This window comes from Hippopotamus amphibius, chromosome 11 (genome assembly GCF_030028045.1).
Source record: "Hippopotamus amphibius kiboko isolate mHipAmp2 chromosome 11, mHipAmp2.hap2, whole genome shotgun sequence".
Classification (NCBI taxonomy): domain Eukaryota; kingdom Metazoa; phylum Chordata; class Mammalia; order Artiodactyla; family Hippopotamidae; genus Hippopotamus; species Hippopotamus amphibius.
In genome coordinates this window covers 81,633,256-81,650,184 of record NC_080196.1, presented here as the reverse complement: position 1 = coordinate 81,650,184, position 16,929 = coordinate 81,633,256, and the positions used below count along the sequence as shown (strand labels likewise).

Here is a 16,929-nt window from a genome sequence, read left to right as displayed (position 1 = left end):
AGGAACCTCTTTTTGATTGCTGTTACTGAGAACCAAGGAATTAAGCTATTCTCCCACCATTTAGCTGCAGGGGGTGGGGGTCCTCTATCCCCTGCATCAGAGGGTGAGTGGCACAAAGGTTCCCATACAGAGGGTACAGGGCAGTCACCAAAAGCGCAAACTTGGAGCAACAGAAATCTAATTGGCAACTGTACGGTAAAACACTAGCTACGATAGGCAGCTCTTTCGCTCTCATATATTATTACTCCTCAAGACCACATGCTGAGTTAATGGAACTTCTCCAGGTTGCTTTGGAAAGGGATGTAATTTCGGATTGCCCAAATGGCACAATCTGGCTCTTTCTCCCAGATAGCTGCAGGGAGCTACAGACAGGACAGCTACACCAGGACCATCTGAAAATGCACAAACCTGGCCCCCACTTCTCACCAAATCACGTATATCTATTTAGTTACTCATAATCGGAGTAATTATAGTCAAGGATCACGTTTAGAAAACACTCTAAAGACAAATGCAAGTTTGTACCTTGAAGCAGCCTTTAAAAGAATGTGCACAGCTCTTAAAACTGGAAGAAAAATGTTATTTTCTCATTGTCTTTATATAAAAATTAGATTTCACTCAACCTGTTCTTTTTGGAAGAAACAATATTTTCTTTGTTAGCCAAGCCCAACACAGATCTCATGCCAATACAGTTTGCTCTTCTCATGGATGCTAGCCAAGAGGATATTTCTTGAAATAAAGTCACAATCTGTTGAAAGCCTTGCAAGTCAATTAAATTAGGAAACAAGTAATCCTTATCACATAGCTAAATATAAAAGTGGGAGAAAAAAATTACTGAAAATAAACATGCAAAAAAGCACACCACTTAAACCTCCCACTTGTAAAGAAAACCATTCATCAATGGATGCATGACAGGCAGTCACATTTAAACAAATAATACGTCCCCTAAATATGTGTCAGATATCAAACCATCTCACTTAGTGTAATATTTTGTCCACAGAAGGAAACTTCCTAAGGGTCTAACATTTTCATTTAGTTAACAGAAGTCTCATTGGCCTTGATCTTGCATCAAATAGATGAACACTGATCGAGTAATTAACATAGATCCCTGATTTATTAAATCTAAAATGCACATGAGAAACTTTCAGACCTCTTTTGATTCAAAGGAAAATTATAATTGCATTTATAGACAAAGTCAAAATTAGCAATAATACAATAGTGACACCAATGTATTTACACAATTGAAAGGTTTTTTAAAAATCTAGAAATAAAATTGTTTTTAACAGCCTGAGATTTCCTTTTTGGAAACTCTCTCCATCTGTGTTTTAGCTCATGTGAAATGCAGTTACTAAATAAGTACTCAATAGTGTCTGAGAATCTAAGATCATATATTTTACTTTTTTTTCCCCATTTTCTGCTACAGTTTCATTTAAAATTTTTTAAATTCTCCAATAGTTCAATAGGCGAATTTAGCTGACATGAGGTATATGCCTGTTATCAGCAAGTTGTACCAAAAGCGCAACTCCGCTGCTAACCTCTCCTAGTCAACGTCTTTAGCCACTGCGGAGACTTCCCATCAAGGACAATACAAAGAACGGGAGGCTCACGCATCCAGTCCACCAAAACTTGAAACAACAATCAAGCGATGGAGGTCCTATGCTCTGGCGGAAAACCCAGCTGCATACGAACCCCCCCAGCCCAAGAGACCTCTGCCCCTTCCGCGCGGTGGGGTACCTGCTGCCCGGGTGGCTGGCGGCGGCCCGGGGCGCGCAGCGCGGCTCGGAGCTGGGCGGCTGGGGGCGCGCGTACGAGTGGTAGGCGGTCAGCACCACGCCGCCCGAGTCTTCTACTTCCATCGTCAGCCGCGCATGTCTCCGCTCCGGCCCGAGAACAAAGGCGGGGACCAGCATGGGCCAGCGCACCGGACCGGTCACCGGCGGGGAGGCGCGGCCTGTCCGGCTCCCAGGGCAGGAGCTCCTCCCGCCGCTGGGCTGTCAGGGGCGCTCGCACGCCGCCCCGCCCGCCCGGCAGCCGATTAGCACGGATTCAAACACACGCCCAGCGGCCCCACCGGGGTGGGAGTGGGGGCGGGGAGGGCGAGGCGGGGAGTCGGGGTGCAGCGGGTTGGGAATGGTGGATCCTGTTTCTAGAAAACTGGAAACCCGCCGCGATCCTTAGGGGCTTGCGCTGGCTGCTGTAGTAAAGTTTTTCTTGCTTTCTTTTCCTTTTCCTTTTCTCACCCCCCCCCCCCCCCCCCCCCCCCCGCTCCCTCAAACGGGAGGCTTATCCCATGGCTAGGAACATTTCCTGCTTGGCAGCTCGAAGCCAGAGAAAGAAACCGCGCCTGGGGAACCCCGGCTGAGTAGCAGAGGGGCCGGCTCTAATGTGCGCGGGCTGGGGAGGAGAGGAAGAAAACATGACTCTCTCAGTTAAAGCATCCACATCTAAAACTGAAGAAGCGGATTACTTTGCTGTTCACTTAGTCCAGTTACAGTAAACCTGATTTCCTTTCAGGCAGATAATGCCCTCTTGCGACAAGCAGACTCCCCTCCCTCACCCTTGGTGCCACACACCAGACTCTAACCTCACTCCCACATCCCTTTCCTCCTCCCCATCCCGATCAAAGTCACAGATACTGCTTTCAGCTTCTCTGAAAATTAGACTTTGATCATTCTGGGAAGAGAGCCTGTTATTCCCATAGCTCTTTATTGAGGGAGGGTCTGGGGTCTGGCAGGGAGGGGGATAAAAGGGGGCACAGTCAGAAATTTGGGGTCTGAAGTACATCTTTACCTCTATCAGACTAAAAGCACATATGGAAAGAACATTCTTTTAACCAATGAAAAAGAGAAGCAGTAGAAGGCTACAGAGAGGCCCACCCTGACAAGGCATTCTATTTGCTGTCTCTTACCCTTCCCTGGGAGCAGGAGGACTGCAGAGAGTACTGAGTTTACCCCTTACTGAGAGGTGACCTGGATCCTGCTACCTAATGTCTCGGAATCTGTTTCTGTGTCTGTGAAACAGGGAGAAGAATATTCTTCTCATGGGGTCAAAAGCACCAAGTGCAAGCTTCCTAGGTGGCGCAGTGGTTAAGAATACGCCTGTCAATGCAGGGGACACGGGTTGGATCCCTGCTCCAGGAAGATCCCACATGCCACAGAGCAACTAAGCCCGTGCGCCACAACTATTGAGCCTGCGCTTTAGAGCCTGTGAGCCACAACTATTGAGCCCATGTGCTGCAACTACTGAAGCCCACACGCCTAGAGCCCATGCTCCACAACAAGAGAAGCCACGGCAATGAGGAGCCCATGCACCACAATGAAGAGGAGCTGCCACTCACCACAACTAAAGAAAGCCCGAGCACAGCAAAAAAAGACCCAACACAGCCAATTAAAAAAAAAAAAAAAGCACCAAGTGCCTGCCAGTTCTCAAGAAAGGTTGATTCCCTCTGCTGCTTCCTTCACATTCATCAAGAAGGGAGACATTTGTTTTCACTGCACTTTCAGAGATTGGGAAAGAAAAAATAATCATCAGCATCATCCAAAATGCTTTTTAGAAAACGTTCTGTTGATTAAAAGGGTGGGATAATAATGACTAGCATTTACTGAAATACTTAGTCGCCCTGTGTTGGATCTTGTACAGTAGCTCCTTAAACAGCACAGTTGGGTAGGTAGTGTTATTATCTCCGTTTTCTGAACAAAGAAGCTTCGGAAGCATCAGTGTAAGGATCAGGCACCAAGAATGCTTCATTCTCCAAAAATTTCAGTTACAAAGAGGCCTCTGTTTACCGACTAAGAGAATACTTTCTTAAAATATGAAATAAATACTATAAGTATTGATACACGTCCACAATGCCTCATCTGAAACCTCGGAATGGGACATGTTTTAGAATTTATAAGTACTTTTTACTTTTGAAAGGTAATCTGGTGCATGCACCATTTAATACAGAACACCTTCTGTCCGGTGCAATTTGGGACAGCACCCTCTATTCAAATACATTATTTCTTCAGCAAACAAATGGACCCTAAGTAGGATAAATAAAGTTTGTGAATAGCCTTACATTTATCAAGGTCAGGTTTGTCACCAAATAAATTTTGACACTAAACTTTTAAAAATATGTAATTTTACAGCTTTTTGAATTTTGGAATTACCATAAGGAATTATAGTAATGGAACCTTTTCTGGGCATGGAATCTCTCCTTGGCATTTTCTGTTTGTTTATTTCTGAACTACAGACTCACAACTTTAAATACCTGCAGGGTATTTCCTTAAAAATATTTTGTCTGTAACTCATGTCCAACATCACAGAGTGTTCCCTCACACCAGCTTCAGGGGCTCTCCGCTTTCTCTTGAATATTCATATTTTAGACACCCTGGAGTCACTTTGGCTCCTCCCTCCAAACAATGATCACATCTGTCATTTCTTTCTCATTCTTTCTATTGTATTCCCACCGCAACTGTCCTTGTTCTCGCGGCACTGTCTCTTTCCTGGGTGACAGTGAGCTTCCCTCAACACAGGTTACCTTCAGTCACCTTCCTCTTCAACCCTCCCCTGCATTCAAAGTGCTGGGAGAGTGATTTCCCTAAAACACAGGACCTCCCCTTTTCAAAAACCCCCAGTTGTAATCCACTTGCTACAAAATTAAGTCCAAGCTCCTTGGAATAGGTTCTCAGTAATCTATTTTGGTCGCCTATTACTTTTCACTCCCAAGTCCCTGTGGCCCACTTACACCAGCCTGTCCCGCATTCTTACTTTGCCTTTGCTCTTCCCTGTCCCTTCCTGTCCTCAGAACCCCCTACCTGCTCCTATGAAGTCTTCTCAGGTTCCAAGCTCAAAGGAACCCCTCCTCCTAACCTCCCTAGGAAACTGCTCTTGCTCCTGTGGTGGGAACCACCCCACCCTGCCTGCAGTGAAAGCAGAGTCAGCCAAAACCGTGTATGCGCTGAGCTCACGCCGGCTCCTGCGCCCTCATCACTCAGAGCTAACAGGGCAGAGTGGTGTTTCCCACCAAGCCCAGGTGTGGCCATGAAATCTTCTCGAAATGGAGCCCACAGCAGCAAGGTAGGTTTGAGATGAAACCTTGCTAACCCAGGATTGTATTACTATTTTCCAACAAATCAGTGTCTTTTCCTAAGTTGTAAGCTATTGGAAGTGCTAGTGTCACATTTTTACCTTTACATCCCAGAGCCCACGTCGGGGGTTGGCACTCAGTAAGGAGTATCCTTTAGTAAATATATGAATTGATGAGTGAATCAGTGAATGAGATAGCCCTCAAGCACAATAGTTCCAATTTTCAAGGCAGCCAAGGAATTATCAAAAATGGTTCAATTCATAGTAATTCTCTATGGCACTGGAAACTAAAATAAAAAGTTTCACATGTATGTATTAATATTTTTTTGTGTGGCTATATGCTGTTGATTTAATAAGTGATAACTAAGCATTCTTGAGTGTGCAGGTTTCATACAGGTGGTAGAGAGCATGTATATTATAGAATACGCTGTACAAGATATTCACCTTTGCCCTTCAGATCCACTTGCCACCCTCACACCCCTGCTTGGTGCTGGTGCTGGTGGCTCACTTTATGGTCTGCATCTGTGAGCTCTCTTGCCTCTGCCTTCAGGTAGGGTGTGATCAAAGAGAGGCGGCAGCAGAAAACCTAGAGGGAGAGGGGAAAACCAGGTTGGGTATTTACTTCCCAGGCTGCTTCTCTGCTATTTTGCTGCTGGCTGGTTCCTTCCACCCAAGGCCAGAGCTCCTGACTGCAGCCTTCTCCCATGCTGCTCTCTCTGGATTCCCCTAACTCTCCCTCTATCTGGCCCTTCACAGCTAGGGGTGTAACAGCTCCTGTTTCATCACGTCATCCATCCTTCTGCCCTCCTGCAACATCCCTGTTGGCCCTTCACCCCACCCACACCTTTATAGACAGTCCTTTTAATAAACTTTGCTCATTCACCCAGACTGACTACACTACTCTTTCCTGCCAAGACCCTGACTTATAAGTATCCCCACGAGATCTGGGCAGTACCCTGTGAGCAAAAGCATTAGCACGTCTGCAGTCGACTATGCGAGGACTCACACTATGAGGGATAAGTACACACGATAAATAAACTCCTGTCAGTTCAGGTGTTCTGTGGCTAAATAAGTTCAGGTCTGAACAAGTTTTACAGTCAAATGAGTTATGAAAAACCTTCCAGATTTGAGAGCTTTTTGGATTTCAGAATTGCAGATAGTGGACCTGGTGGAGTCAGCTCACATTTTTGGCTTGCTGGGAACCACTGGACTAGGGGACAACAGCACAAGACTGTGACCGCTGACGCGGCAGTGGAGTGACCAGGGACCCTGGGAAAGATTCTCCATCTGGGAACTGGGTTGATAAATTGCCCTTATGGTAGACAGCGGCCATTTAGTGCACAGAAATAGCATTTTCAGTTTACTTAGACTCGGGGCAACAGTAGAGAGAAAATTCTCATTTGCTGCACTGTACTGCTCTAGTGGTCAATGCAGTGCCCAGCAGTGGACTGAGAAAGGCAGACCTGGGTGTCAGCACCAACTCTGCCGCAACAGAACACCAGGGCCCAAGCAAGCTTGAACTGCAGACCTGTTTCCTGACATGTAAGAGAAACAAAACAGCCCGCATTTACTGAGTACTTGCCGTGTGCCTGGTTCTGTCCTGGGTATCAGAGCCCCTGTCATGAAACACTCATAGCAGCCTTCTGAGAAAAGTGTTGTTGGCATCTTCATTTTACAGCTGGAGAAACTGGCTGTAGCAACTTGCTCAAGGTCACCCAGGCTAGGATGTGCCAAAGCTGGGGTTCAAACCCAAGGAGTCTGGCTCCCAGAATCCAGGCTCTTAAGTATTTCAGTTTTCTTTCATAAAAGGTTTGCTGAGATTCAAAACCCATTCCTCCTTTATAATATAATGAAACGGGTAGGATTTATGCTTCTTCGTGGCAATTTCCATAAACCTATTTAGCACATAGATACCACTAGCATATAATAATGATAATGAAAATGTAATAAATGAAGAGGAATTACACGTATTTTCAATGCACAATGCTAAGGTAGTTCAAAGTTCATGTTACATACATGAATATGTACCTCACGAACTGCTTTTAGAATGTGTTGAAGGTCAATTCAGTATTTCATTTGGCTTTGTAAATTTGTCAGTGGAATCACATATATAAGGCATTAGAGGGTAGTGACATATGTGATCTACAGGTGCACAAAGACTCTACACTTTCCAAATAAACAGAGGAGGCAGAGTGGTAGACCAAAGAGAATCAGACAGAGTTGAGTCTGAGTCTGAATTATGAATCTGCTACTTACTCTTGTGTTAATTTTTCCCTGTTTTATTTCTTAATTTGAAAAGTGGGGGATCTCCCCCAAGGTAAGTTGAAATAGCACTTTGAAAACACCAGTCATGGTGCTAAGCATATCATAGATGCTCAGCAGATGTGGGTTCCCTTCTCTCTTGTTCACTATCCCCTGTCACCTGGCCTCTACCTCAGCCTTTCTAGAAGCATCCTTTGAGTTCTACCTTTAAGACTAAACAACCTGATCGTCAGAATTCCAAAGGTGTTTCATAACCTATACTGAGGGATGAGTCAGACCTAATTCACATAATGGAGCTTACCTGGGGAAGCCTCACAAAGTCTGGGCCCCTAGTGTAAGTGACAGGGCAGTAAGTATTATGAACTATGTCGATATTCCAATATATTCAATCCTACCAGGAAAAGCAATAAAACAGGGCATTTATGCAAAAGCTTAACATGGACAAAAGAAAAGTGTCTCTTGTGGCCTTGGCTGCTTATCTGCTAGGATAATGGTTTAGGACCAGAACAGGAAAACAGCTGCAGCCGCATGAGTCTCTGCAGCCACAGACTGCCATCCTCTTAGCAAGAGAGTCTGAAGTTTCATAGTCACTGGCCCTATCCTGCAGGAAATGAAAGCACAGTTCTTACCTACCTAGAGAAACATGTTAATTCTGTCAAAACTCCACCTTATGTACGTTCATTAGTTCCCCAAATCCTCTAGAAAGACTGGATAAAATTAGGGGGAATTAATGCAAAATTTCATTTATGTAAAGAGAAAATACTTTAATGAAGCAAGTATTTTAGAAGTATTTAGAAAGTAATGAGTAAATTCTTCATCACTGAGTCAGCTGAAAAATCTTGATTTTCTACCTTGAAATATTTTTTAAACCTTATTGGCACTAATTAAATTATACAAATTCATTTTCTGAGTGCTCTCAAGAGGACACAGAATTTTTAGACTACTCTGACTTTCCTATTATTTTCTTAGCATCTATTTTTTAAAAGATATTAGGGCGTATTTTTCTTCAGTAATTGTTCTGGGTTCTATGATCAGTTTGGTAATCAGGTTAAGCAGACTATGTCACCACGAGAGCCTGGCAGCCACATCAAGATCTGTGTTATTTATGTGATGGACATAACTAAGCCACTTAAAGTGAATTAACTGAGTGACTTAAGTGACTCCTACAAATAAACTGAATCATTATTGATTGGAAATGAATCACAGCTAATAGAGCCAGGCAGAGTGGGGGAAGGGAACACCCATGAAGCTTTGATCTAAAAAGATCTGCATTATGGAATGCTTTCTACAGTGCCATGTTTTGCGATTACACAAAGGCTATATCCATCCATCCACCCGTTCATCCATCCTAAGAACCTATAATCATCATTAGTGCCTACAATGCTAAGCACTAAGAATACAAACATGATTAAGAGTTTGAAAGCACAATTTCTGCAAGGGGTAGAGGCAGGGCTGGAGTGGCCGATCACCACAGAACCCAGAGGAGGTCATGCTAGAGATGGGTCTTAAAAGACAAATAACAATCGGCCAGCTCAGGAGTAGATGAGTATAGTTGCAGGGGATGAGAAGAAAGGCAATTCCAGAGAGGCATAATAGACTGAAAAAAAGGCAGAGAGAAAAGAAACAAGTTGGCACATACGGGAAAGCAACTTTAGTTTAGCTTTGCTGGAGAATAAAGTGTAAAGGAGAGAATGGTAGAGGTGGAGCTAAGCACAGGGGCCAGACGCCGGCGGATCCGAACGCTGAGTGAGGAGTTCACATGGGAAATCCACTGTAGGTTCCTAGCAGGGTAGAACCAGGGTCTGCTTGTGCCTGTAGATGGCCCTTCCTGGGTTCTGCACACCGTGGTCTTCACTTAACTCTTCTGACTTACATCTCCTATGCTTCCCAGCCTCCTTTAGAGAAGAGTATACCCTGCAGCCTGGGAAAGAAGAAAGCCAATTATAAATGGCCAGATACTCAGTTCCAAATAGAATCCTAAGACCAAGTCCAAGATGGATTTTAAACAGCTGTTGAGAAGAACTTTAGCTTAATGAATTACATAAGTGCTTCAGAGGGGAAGCTGAGGAAAGGACTCTATCAACCCCCTCTCTGTGTTATTAGCTCATTCTTACAGATAAGTCATCTGCTTCGTTAACAGTCACCCTGCGCAATACAAACCACCTGACCTGGGAAGTGGCAGAATAAAGACATTACGTTTTCACTGAGTTGGTGAAGAAAGAACATAACAATGTGATGCTTGGGGAGAGATGTGGCACGTAAGGCTACCAACGGGGAGGGAAGATTTATTATGAGAGTTCTTTGGTTGCAAACCACAAAAACATTTCTGATTCTGAAACAAGGAAGAATGTTTTAGAAAGGTCATGGGAATATCACAGGATTATGAAGGTCAAGCTGAAGAACAAGACTTGGGGCAGGAATGAGAACACAATCTTGCCAAAATACAGTGTTGCCTCGGTGCTTCTTATAAAATTAACCAATTTCAATGTTTTTCCCATCCTTGCTTCATTCTTCTCAGGGTACAGAGATCCAGAATATTGCATCAGATTGCTGGGCTTAGGCTGCATGCTAACCTTCCACTTGGCAGCCCCTGGGTGTTAAAGAAATGGTCTGGTGACATGGCTTTCAGGGACCCCCTTGCCTTCTGTAAGCAAGTTAAAGAAATGGTCTGGTGTTAAATTAACCAATTTTAACGTTTGGTTAAATTTAACTGTGGTCTAATTTCTTGAAGTTTACAACCAAATGGACCTGTGATTTTGTGACGAGAATAGGAAGGTTCAAATCCATACTGACGTGTCAGTCCTCAAATAGGTCTCAGATTACATCATTCGTTAAGACTTACATGACCTGAACTGAATCACATGGATCTGGAGAAGAATAACTGAAAGTATAATTTTAAAGTAAGTTAATCATAGAGGGTTAAAGGTTGGTGGGGAGAAGGCAGGGTTTGAAGCTGGACAGACATACCAGTAAACCCTATTTCTTCCATTTAGTGCCATAGGACTGGGAGCCTTTATTTAATCTCTTTGGTATCTGATTTTTCCCATCTGTAAAATGAGGTGATAATGTTTAACATACAGCGTTGTTGGCCAGGATTTAGAAAGGATAACTTGTAGAATCACTGCATACATAATATTCAATAAACATACGTTCCTTTTATTATGCTATGCTTCCAAGACATTGTTATTTTACCTTCTACTTTGTTAGCAGTACCTATTTGAGCTTCCAAGGGAATTCAATAAACTATCCACCACTGCTAGTCAGATAGCAAAGACATTTCAATATACTCTAAAGCCTATAAATATTTCTGCAGAAAGGATCATGATTGTAACAGAGCCATCCTTTGAAACTGTGCGGGCATAGGCAGATAGCAAGAAACTGATGTTTGTTTATCAGCTGAAACATTATTCAGTGATGTACCTAGTTATTATTATCATCCAGTTCAAAAAATTCACAGAAAGACTGACTCCCTTGGCATCAGTAGGCCAGAATACTGGCATGGCCTCTGAAGAGGAAGTCTTGACTCACAGCACTGGCATTCCAGATCAGTCATTTCTGGTTGGGTTCTCAGAAGGCTGGTAGCAGACTTAGTATAGCATCTGGTACAAAGTAGGCTTAAATAACTACGTAATGAATAAGAAGCCCTTGTCTACTCAATCCTCACTTTCTACATCTGCAAATATAAGGTGAAATTACAGGGCTGCTACCTTACTGTGCCTTTCTCAAAAAAGTTGGAGAACTTGAAAATCATAGGAGAGCAGTCCATTGGGCCACAGAAGTAGAGAACAGGATGCTGTGTAACGTATCCCCCTGAAGATGTGGGATACAGCCCTGTTAGAATGGCTTTGAAGACAGGTGGGTCAGACTAAATTAAAAAATAGTTGTAGTAATAAAACTTGTGTTGGAGGGAGAATACAGCTCTGATTTCTGCTCTGTCACCTGCCAGCCATGAGACGATATATACACACAATACTTACTCATATTTCTTCCTGATCCCTTCCTTTGAGAAATCACCCTAAATGCTTTAATACAGGAACCTGCCTCAGGCCTTGTGGTTTGGATTGGGCACACCTAGCCCTCCTTCCTCACTCCCCTGGGACCTCTGCCAGATCTTCATAACAGAATTTTTTCATTCTCTGTAAGGACAGTGCAGCCCTGCTGCTGCAAACAGCCATCTTGCTACCACAAAGCATATGTGATGTATCTTGAAGCCAAGAAGCAAAGATGCTGGGGTGCTTTTGAACCTCTTTTCTTAGGCACATCTGAAGCAAATACTACTGCCTTTTCTTCTGCAGCTTATGCTAGTGTGAGTTGGGCTCCTATTGCTTGCACCCACAGAATAAGAACAACAGCCAGCATTCACATGGCATTTAATACGTGCCACATGTCATGCTAGGGCACTTGACTCTCAATACTTACAACAACCCCATGTGGTAGCACCACTATTATCATCCTCTCCACTTTGAGAGAGGACATGGGAGCCCAGAGAGGTCAACTCATCCAAGGTAACATGGCACCAGGGTCTAGGAACTTAGCAACAGCACCATGCTGCCTCTTAATTGCTAGACAAAATATTGTGGACTTGGGCAAGGAATTCACCACCTCTAAGCCTCCAACATAAGGAGCAAATACACAACATTTTATCAGAGTGGGCTCTCAGTAAATAGCAGTGATTGCAGTGTTTGTAATTATCACCACCACTCCATTTCCTTCATTCTGAGTGGTGCTTGGTGGGTGGGAATAAACGAGTTTATGTTTACAAACAGCTTCGAGGATTTGAAAAAAAGAGTTGGGTTCTAAAAATCATGATAGTCTGTTCCCTAAAAACAAGTAACAGTTTTGTTCATTTCCACAGAGAAAGAATGGACCATCAGTTTGGACCTAATGACTTGATTGTATCTACCCCTGTTGCCATCACATGTAGGAACAAATGGTCACTTGAGGCCTGGCTATTTTTTAAAAATCCTCTCAAAGTGACTGAAAAGAGGCTGAAGATGATTAGATACTTGAGAAAGAATTATTATACCCTTAACCACAGTGCTTCAGAAAGTTAGAATCCCTTTGTTGTGAATTCATTTCAACTGCTAATGGTGGAAAGGAGCATATTTCCTAAAGTAGATGAACTCCTCTTATCTACAGATGACAAATCTGATCCGAAAGAATTATAATTCTAAAGGTAATGTGATTAGTAGCAATTTACCTTCAGGTAACTGCAGTCATTTAGAATCTGCTTCTTTTACGATGTTTCTTCCCTGCAGCTTCCCCGTTCTTATCTGAATCTGTTCTCTGCAGACATAGGACAAACCAGCCACTTCCCTCTTCTTGGCTGGTTTGCTCCTCCAGGTCCCCCTGGAGAAGAGGACTGTGCTCATTTCTGGGTGGAGTCACTTGGCTGTAGGTTTTAAAGGGAAAAATCACCTCAATTTATCTCCCTAAATATAAATTAAACATACAGTAAAATAACACTATGAAATTTACTCATATGTTTTCTTTCTTGTATTTCCTAATATGATGTTCTTCCTATTCAGCCAGAGGTGTCAGGTGCTTTAGTGTGGATCCTCCATAGATGAATCACAAACACACAAAAGTGCAACATGGTCTCAAGGCCAGTGGATGACACACGGAGATCAGAATTGTCCTCTCCCTTCGATGCGAGTTTTATTACTACAACTATTGTTTAATTTAGCCTTACACTCCTGTCTTCAATGCTATTCTAACAGGGCTGCATCACACAACTCTAGGGGCATGAGTTATATAGCATCCTCTTCTCTACTTTTGAGGCCCATTGGCACTGCTCTCCTATGACTTTTTAGTTCTCCTACTCTTTAAGATAACAGTCCTGTAGTTGCACTTTACATTTGCAGATGTAGATTCTGATGAGGTTGTTATAGCTGGAAGAGAGAAATGGCTAAAGCTTTACAGTTCAGACTGTGACTTTCGAGATTAGCTCTTGAAGGACATTCCAGATATATTAGTCAAGAGAATTAGGCTTCCATGACTAGAGCTTGGCACTTGAGTTTGGCACTAAATTCTAAAAACTCCTCATTAACCTCAAAAACCAAAGTTTTGGAGACTGAATGTGGAGATTTTTAAAGCTGCAGACTGTGATGTCAAGAGAAGGGCAGCATTGCTCCCACACAGAGGGGCCCTGAAAACTCTAGGGCTTGGGAGAGATGTCAGGGAGAGAAGACAATTATACTCAAGAGGGGCTATCCAATCTGCCCCTTCCTGGGTTAAATCTCTGGGATGCAGGGTAGCATGAGCGATGGGCTTGAGTATTGGAGGATGGAAAAGCTTGTGTGCCATCCCCACCTGAAAGTCTGGGATGAGGCTGTCCTGCAGAGAACCTGAGACGACCCACACCTCCCAGAAACTATCGTGGAGGGCGTGGAGGAGATCAGTAATCTCCCATGTTCCCCAGAGAGAACGGACTGGCAAGCTCTCAGAGGAATCACTGCAGCTGAGACAAAAAGACCTTATGGCAGAGGTCCTCAGGGTTGAGAGCCCAATCTGGAGAGTCAAACAGCAGGCTGAGCCAGGCCACAGGAGATCCCCAGGCCATCGAGGTCTGAGGTGGGATCCTAAGGAGCGTGGGGAAATGTCAGAGCTCCCCAGGAGCACTGCCTGTGTGGACAGCGTGAACAATGAGCTCCGCCCACAGTGACGGCAATATGGACAGCCACCCCACCCTGCTACCAAAGAGCAAAGCACATGAGTAAAGTCTGGAGGATAGCACAAAAGGTCCACAATGTTACACAAAGCCTCCTGTACCCAGACACAATCTCAGGATCAAGCAGAAGGAAGAAGAGACCAGGGTATCTTCACCACAGAGAAGAACCATGATGGGAAGCTATGATGTTAATTGAGTAAGCTTAAATTCTCAATTTAGTAATTTCCTAAAAAACACTTCTTTCAATCAGAACATACTGAGTGCCTTTGAAGTGACAGAATAGAGCTAACTTAGGTAAAGTTACACTTTTTGTACTTCTGACTTGTGACTGTATTCGAAATGTAAAACCCACTGCGTGAAGATGAACGAGATAAAATTCCTGCCTCAAGAACCTTACAATCTAGGAGTGTGTTATAAGGTGAAGCATTGAAGCCAGGAGTTTTCTGCCCTATAATTTTGCATATGATTGATCTTGGCATTTTATGAATAAACGCATTTCATGCTTATAAACTGGGCCTGTGGGGGCTAAAGTGAGAATAGACAAAGCCTAGGGCCAGAGAGCTAACATTCTAGTGCAGAAATACAAAGCCAATTGAGAAAAACAACTGGATGAAAGTCCAGTAAAGGACAAACTAAGTGGCCACTAGGTTGAGGAAGAGACTTTATGAAAAGAAATATTAATATGATAAACTAGTCAAGAAATGCAAGTGCTAAGAAGGAACAGAAATGAAGTCTATCCTTTTTTTAAAAAACTGATTGGCTCAGCTTACCTGTTTTTGTCAGAGGGTGGTTGACTAGCTGCCGAATTACTGTTTTCTGATGACCTCAAAAGTAGCATGATGTCAGTTGGAAGAGAGTCTCTATTTTTAGCTAAGAACCCACTTGCATTATAGATGACCTGTTGATAAAGCATGTCATCATCGTCACAATAGTGTCGTCACCCTCATTCTCAACAGCAGCAGCAGCAGCAGTATCATTATCAATAGATATGTAATTACTGAAAGCTTCCTCAGTGCTGAGCGACAGGCATACAAGGATTTGTAAACTTGGTTGGAAAAGTGAACCTCTCCAGCTTTACATGATATCTTTTCAGAGAAAAGTTTGTGTCTCACTGATTTTATTTGTGTTGAAACAGTATCACCTCACACTGGTCAGAATGGCCATCGTCAAAAAATCTAGAAACAATAAATGTGGAGAGGGTGTGGAGAAAAGGGAACTCTCCTGCTCCACTGGTGGGAATGTAAGCTGGTACAGCCACTATAGAAAACAGTAAGGAGGTGCCTTAAAAAAACTAAAAATAGAACTACCATATGACCCAGCAATCCCACTCCTGGGCATATACCCTGAGAAAACCATAATCCAAAAATATGCATGTGCCACAATGTTCATTCCAGCACTTTTACAACAGCCAGGACATGGAAGCAACCTAAATGCCCATCAACAGAGAATGGATAAAAGAAGATGTAGCACATATATACAATGGAATATTACTCAGCCATAAAAAGGAATGAAATTGAGTTATTTGTAGTGAGGTGGATGGACCTAGAGTCTGTCATACAGGGTAAAGTAATCCAGAAAGAGAAAAACAAATACTGTGTGCTAAATGGAATCTAAAAAAATGGTACTGATGAACCCAGTGACAGGGCAAGAATAAAGATGCAGATGTAGAGAATGGACTTGAGGACATGGGGAGGGGGGTGGTGAAGGGAGAGCTGGGATGAAATGAGAGAGTAGCATTGACATATATACACCACCAAAGGTAAAATAGATAGCTAGAGGGAAGCTGCTGCATAACACAGGGAGACCAATTTGATGATTAGTGATGATTTACATGGGTGGGATAGGGAGTTGTGGGAGGGAGGGGACATGGGGATATATGTATAAACACAGCTGATTCACTTTGTTGTACAGCAGAAACTGGCACAACAGTGTAAAGCAATTATACTTCAATAAAGAGCTTAAAAAAATATTGAAAGCATCATAAACCCTTATTCAATCTCACTCCAAAAAAACCTTTGCAATGAGTTGGATAGCTCCAAGGAAGGTCTGATTCACAGTGGCAATGTTCTTGACCCAATAAACCCCACATGATATCAGAAGTGACATGGCCACAGGTACTTGGTATTTTATGCACTAAGGGTGAGGTTCTAGTATGTTTACTGGTGTTGCCCAGGAAATGCCCCAGCGATGCAGAATCTGTTTTCAGAACAGACCCTAGTCAAGAAGGGATTGTCCTCCAAAACTCCTTAATATTAGGCACTGAGAAAACCCAGAGGCAGTTTAGAAGAATGTTCATTCCCCAGTGAAATCGCAGGCACAGAGACACTGTCCACATGGAGGAGCCTTGGGAAAGGCTCAAAGAGCTGCAGCCTTGCACACACTCCTAGGGCAGACAACACAAGTCTCACAATTCAGGGTAGGGTGTGGGCAAAAATGTATAAGAAATGGCTTTACTTTGTACCTAGGACTTTGAAGCAAGAAGCAGACATCTTAGGATAGAACAGATTTTGAACTGTGGCAACAATTTGGGGCAGGTAACAGAAGAGGTGGCTGGAGCCAACAAGCCGTTCCATCACAACAGATAAAGCCCTGTCATCAGGTTCCTCAGCAAGGAAGAAGCAGACACCTGTATAAAAACACATCCTGCTTCCCTTATAGGTACTCTTACATGTTCTAAATTGTAAGAGATCTTATTACAGAGCATGGGTTTAGTCATTCTCAACAAATGCTTTTGATGTTTCCATAAAAATCTAAGTTAAATATGCCCCTCGGCATGGATCCTGACTGGTTATTAAAGTCAAGATTCTGGTAAAGAGTGGCAAGGACTTTTACTTTTTGATGAGTATGCTAAATGGGCTATACTTATGCTTCTACAGCTCCTACCCCCTATCATCTTTCTAAACTGTACAGTCTCGTGGTGGGTTTGAATCTCG

The 16,929-nt window shown here is 43.3% G+C and overlaps 1 protein-coding gene across 4 annotated transcripts in view; it reads right to left on the bottom strand.

Moving 5' to 3' along the window:
* ARHGAP28 (Rho GTPase activating protein 28) overlaps window positions 1-16,929 on the bottom strand; it is a 201,189-nt gene that overhangs the window by 159,651 nt on the left and 24,609 nt on the right. For 2 of the 4 annotated variants that reach the window (XM_057700452.1, XM_057700453.1), the window contains exon 1: window positions 1,732-1,877. The exons of 1 other annotated variant lie outside the window; for it this stretch is intronic. In XM_057700452.1, coding sequence (XP_057556435.1) covers window positions 1,732-1,853 — 122 coding nt within the window. In that variant the 5' untranslated portion in view covers window positions 1,854-1,877. Of the gene's footprint in view, window positions 1-1,731; window positions 1,899-16,929 lie in introns of those variants that run through there. One more of the 4 variants, XM_057700451.1, reaches the window with a different exon arrangement.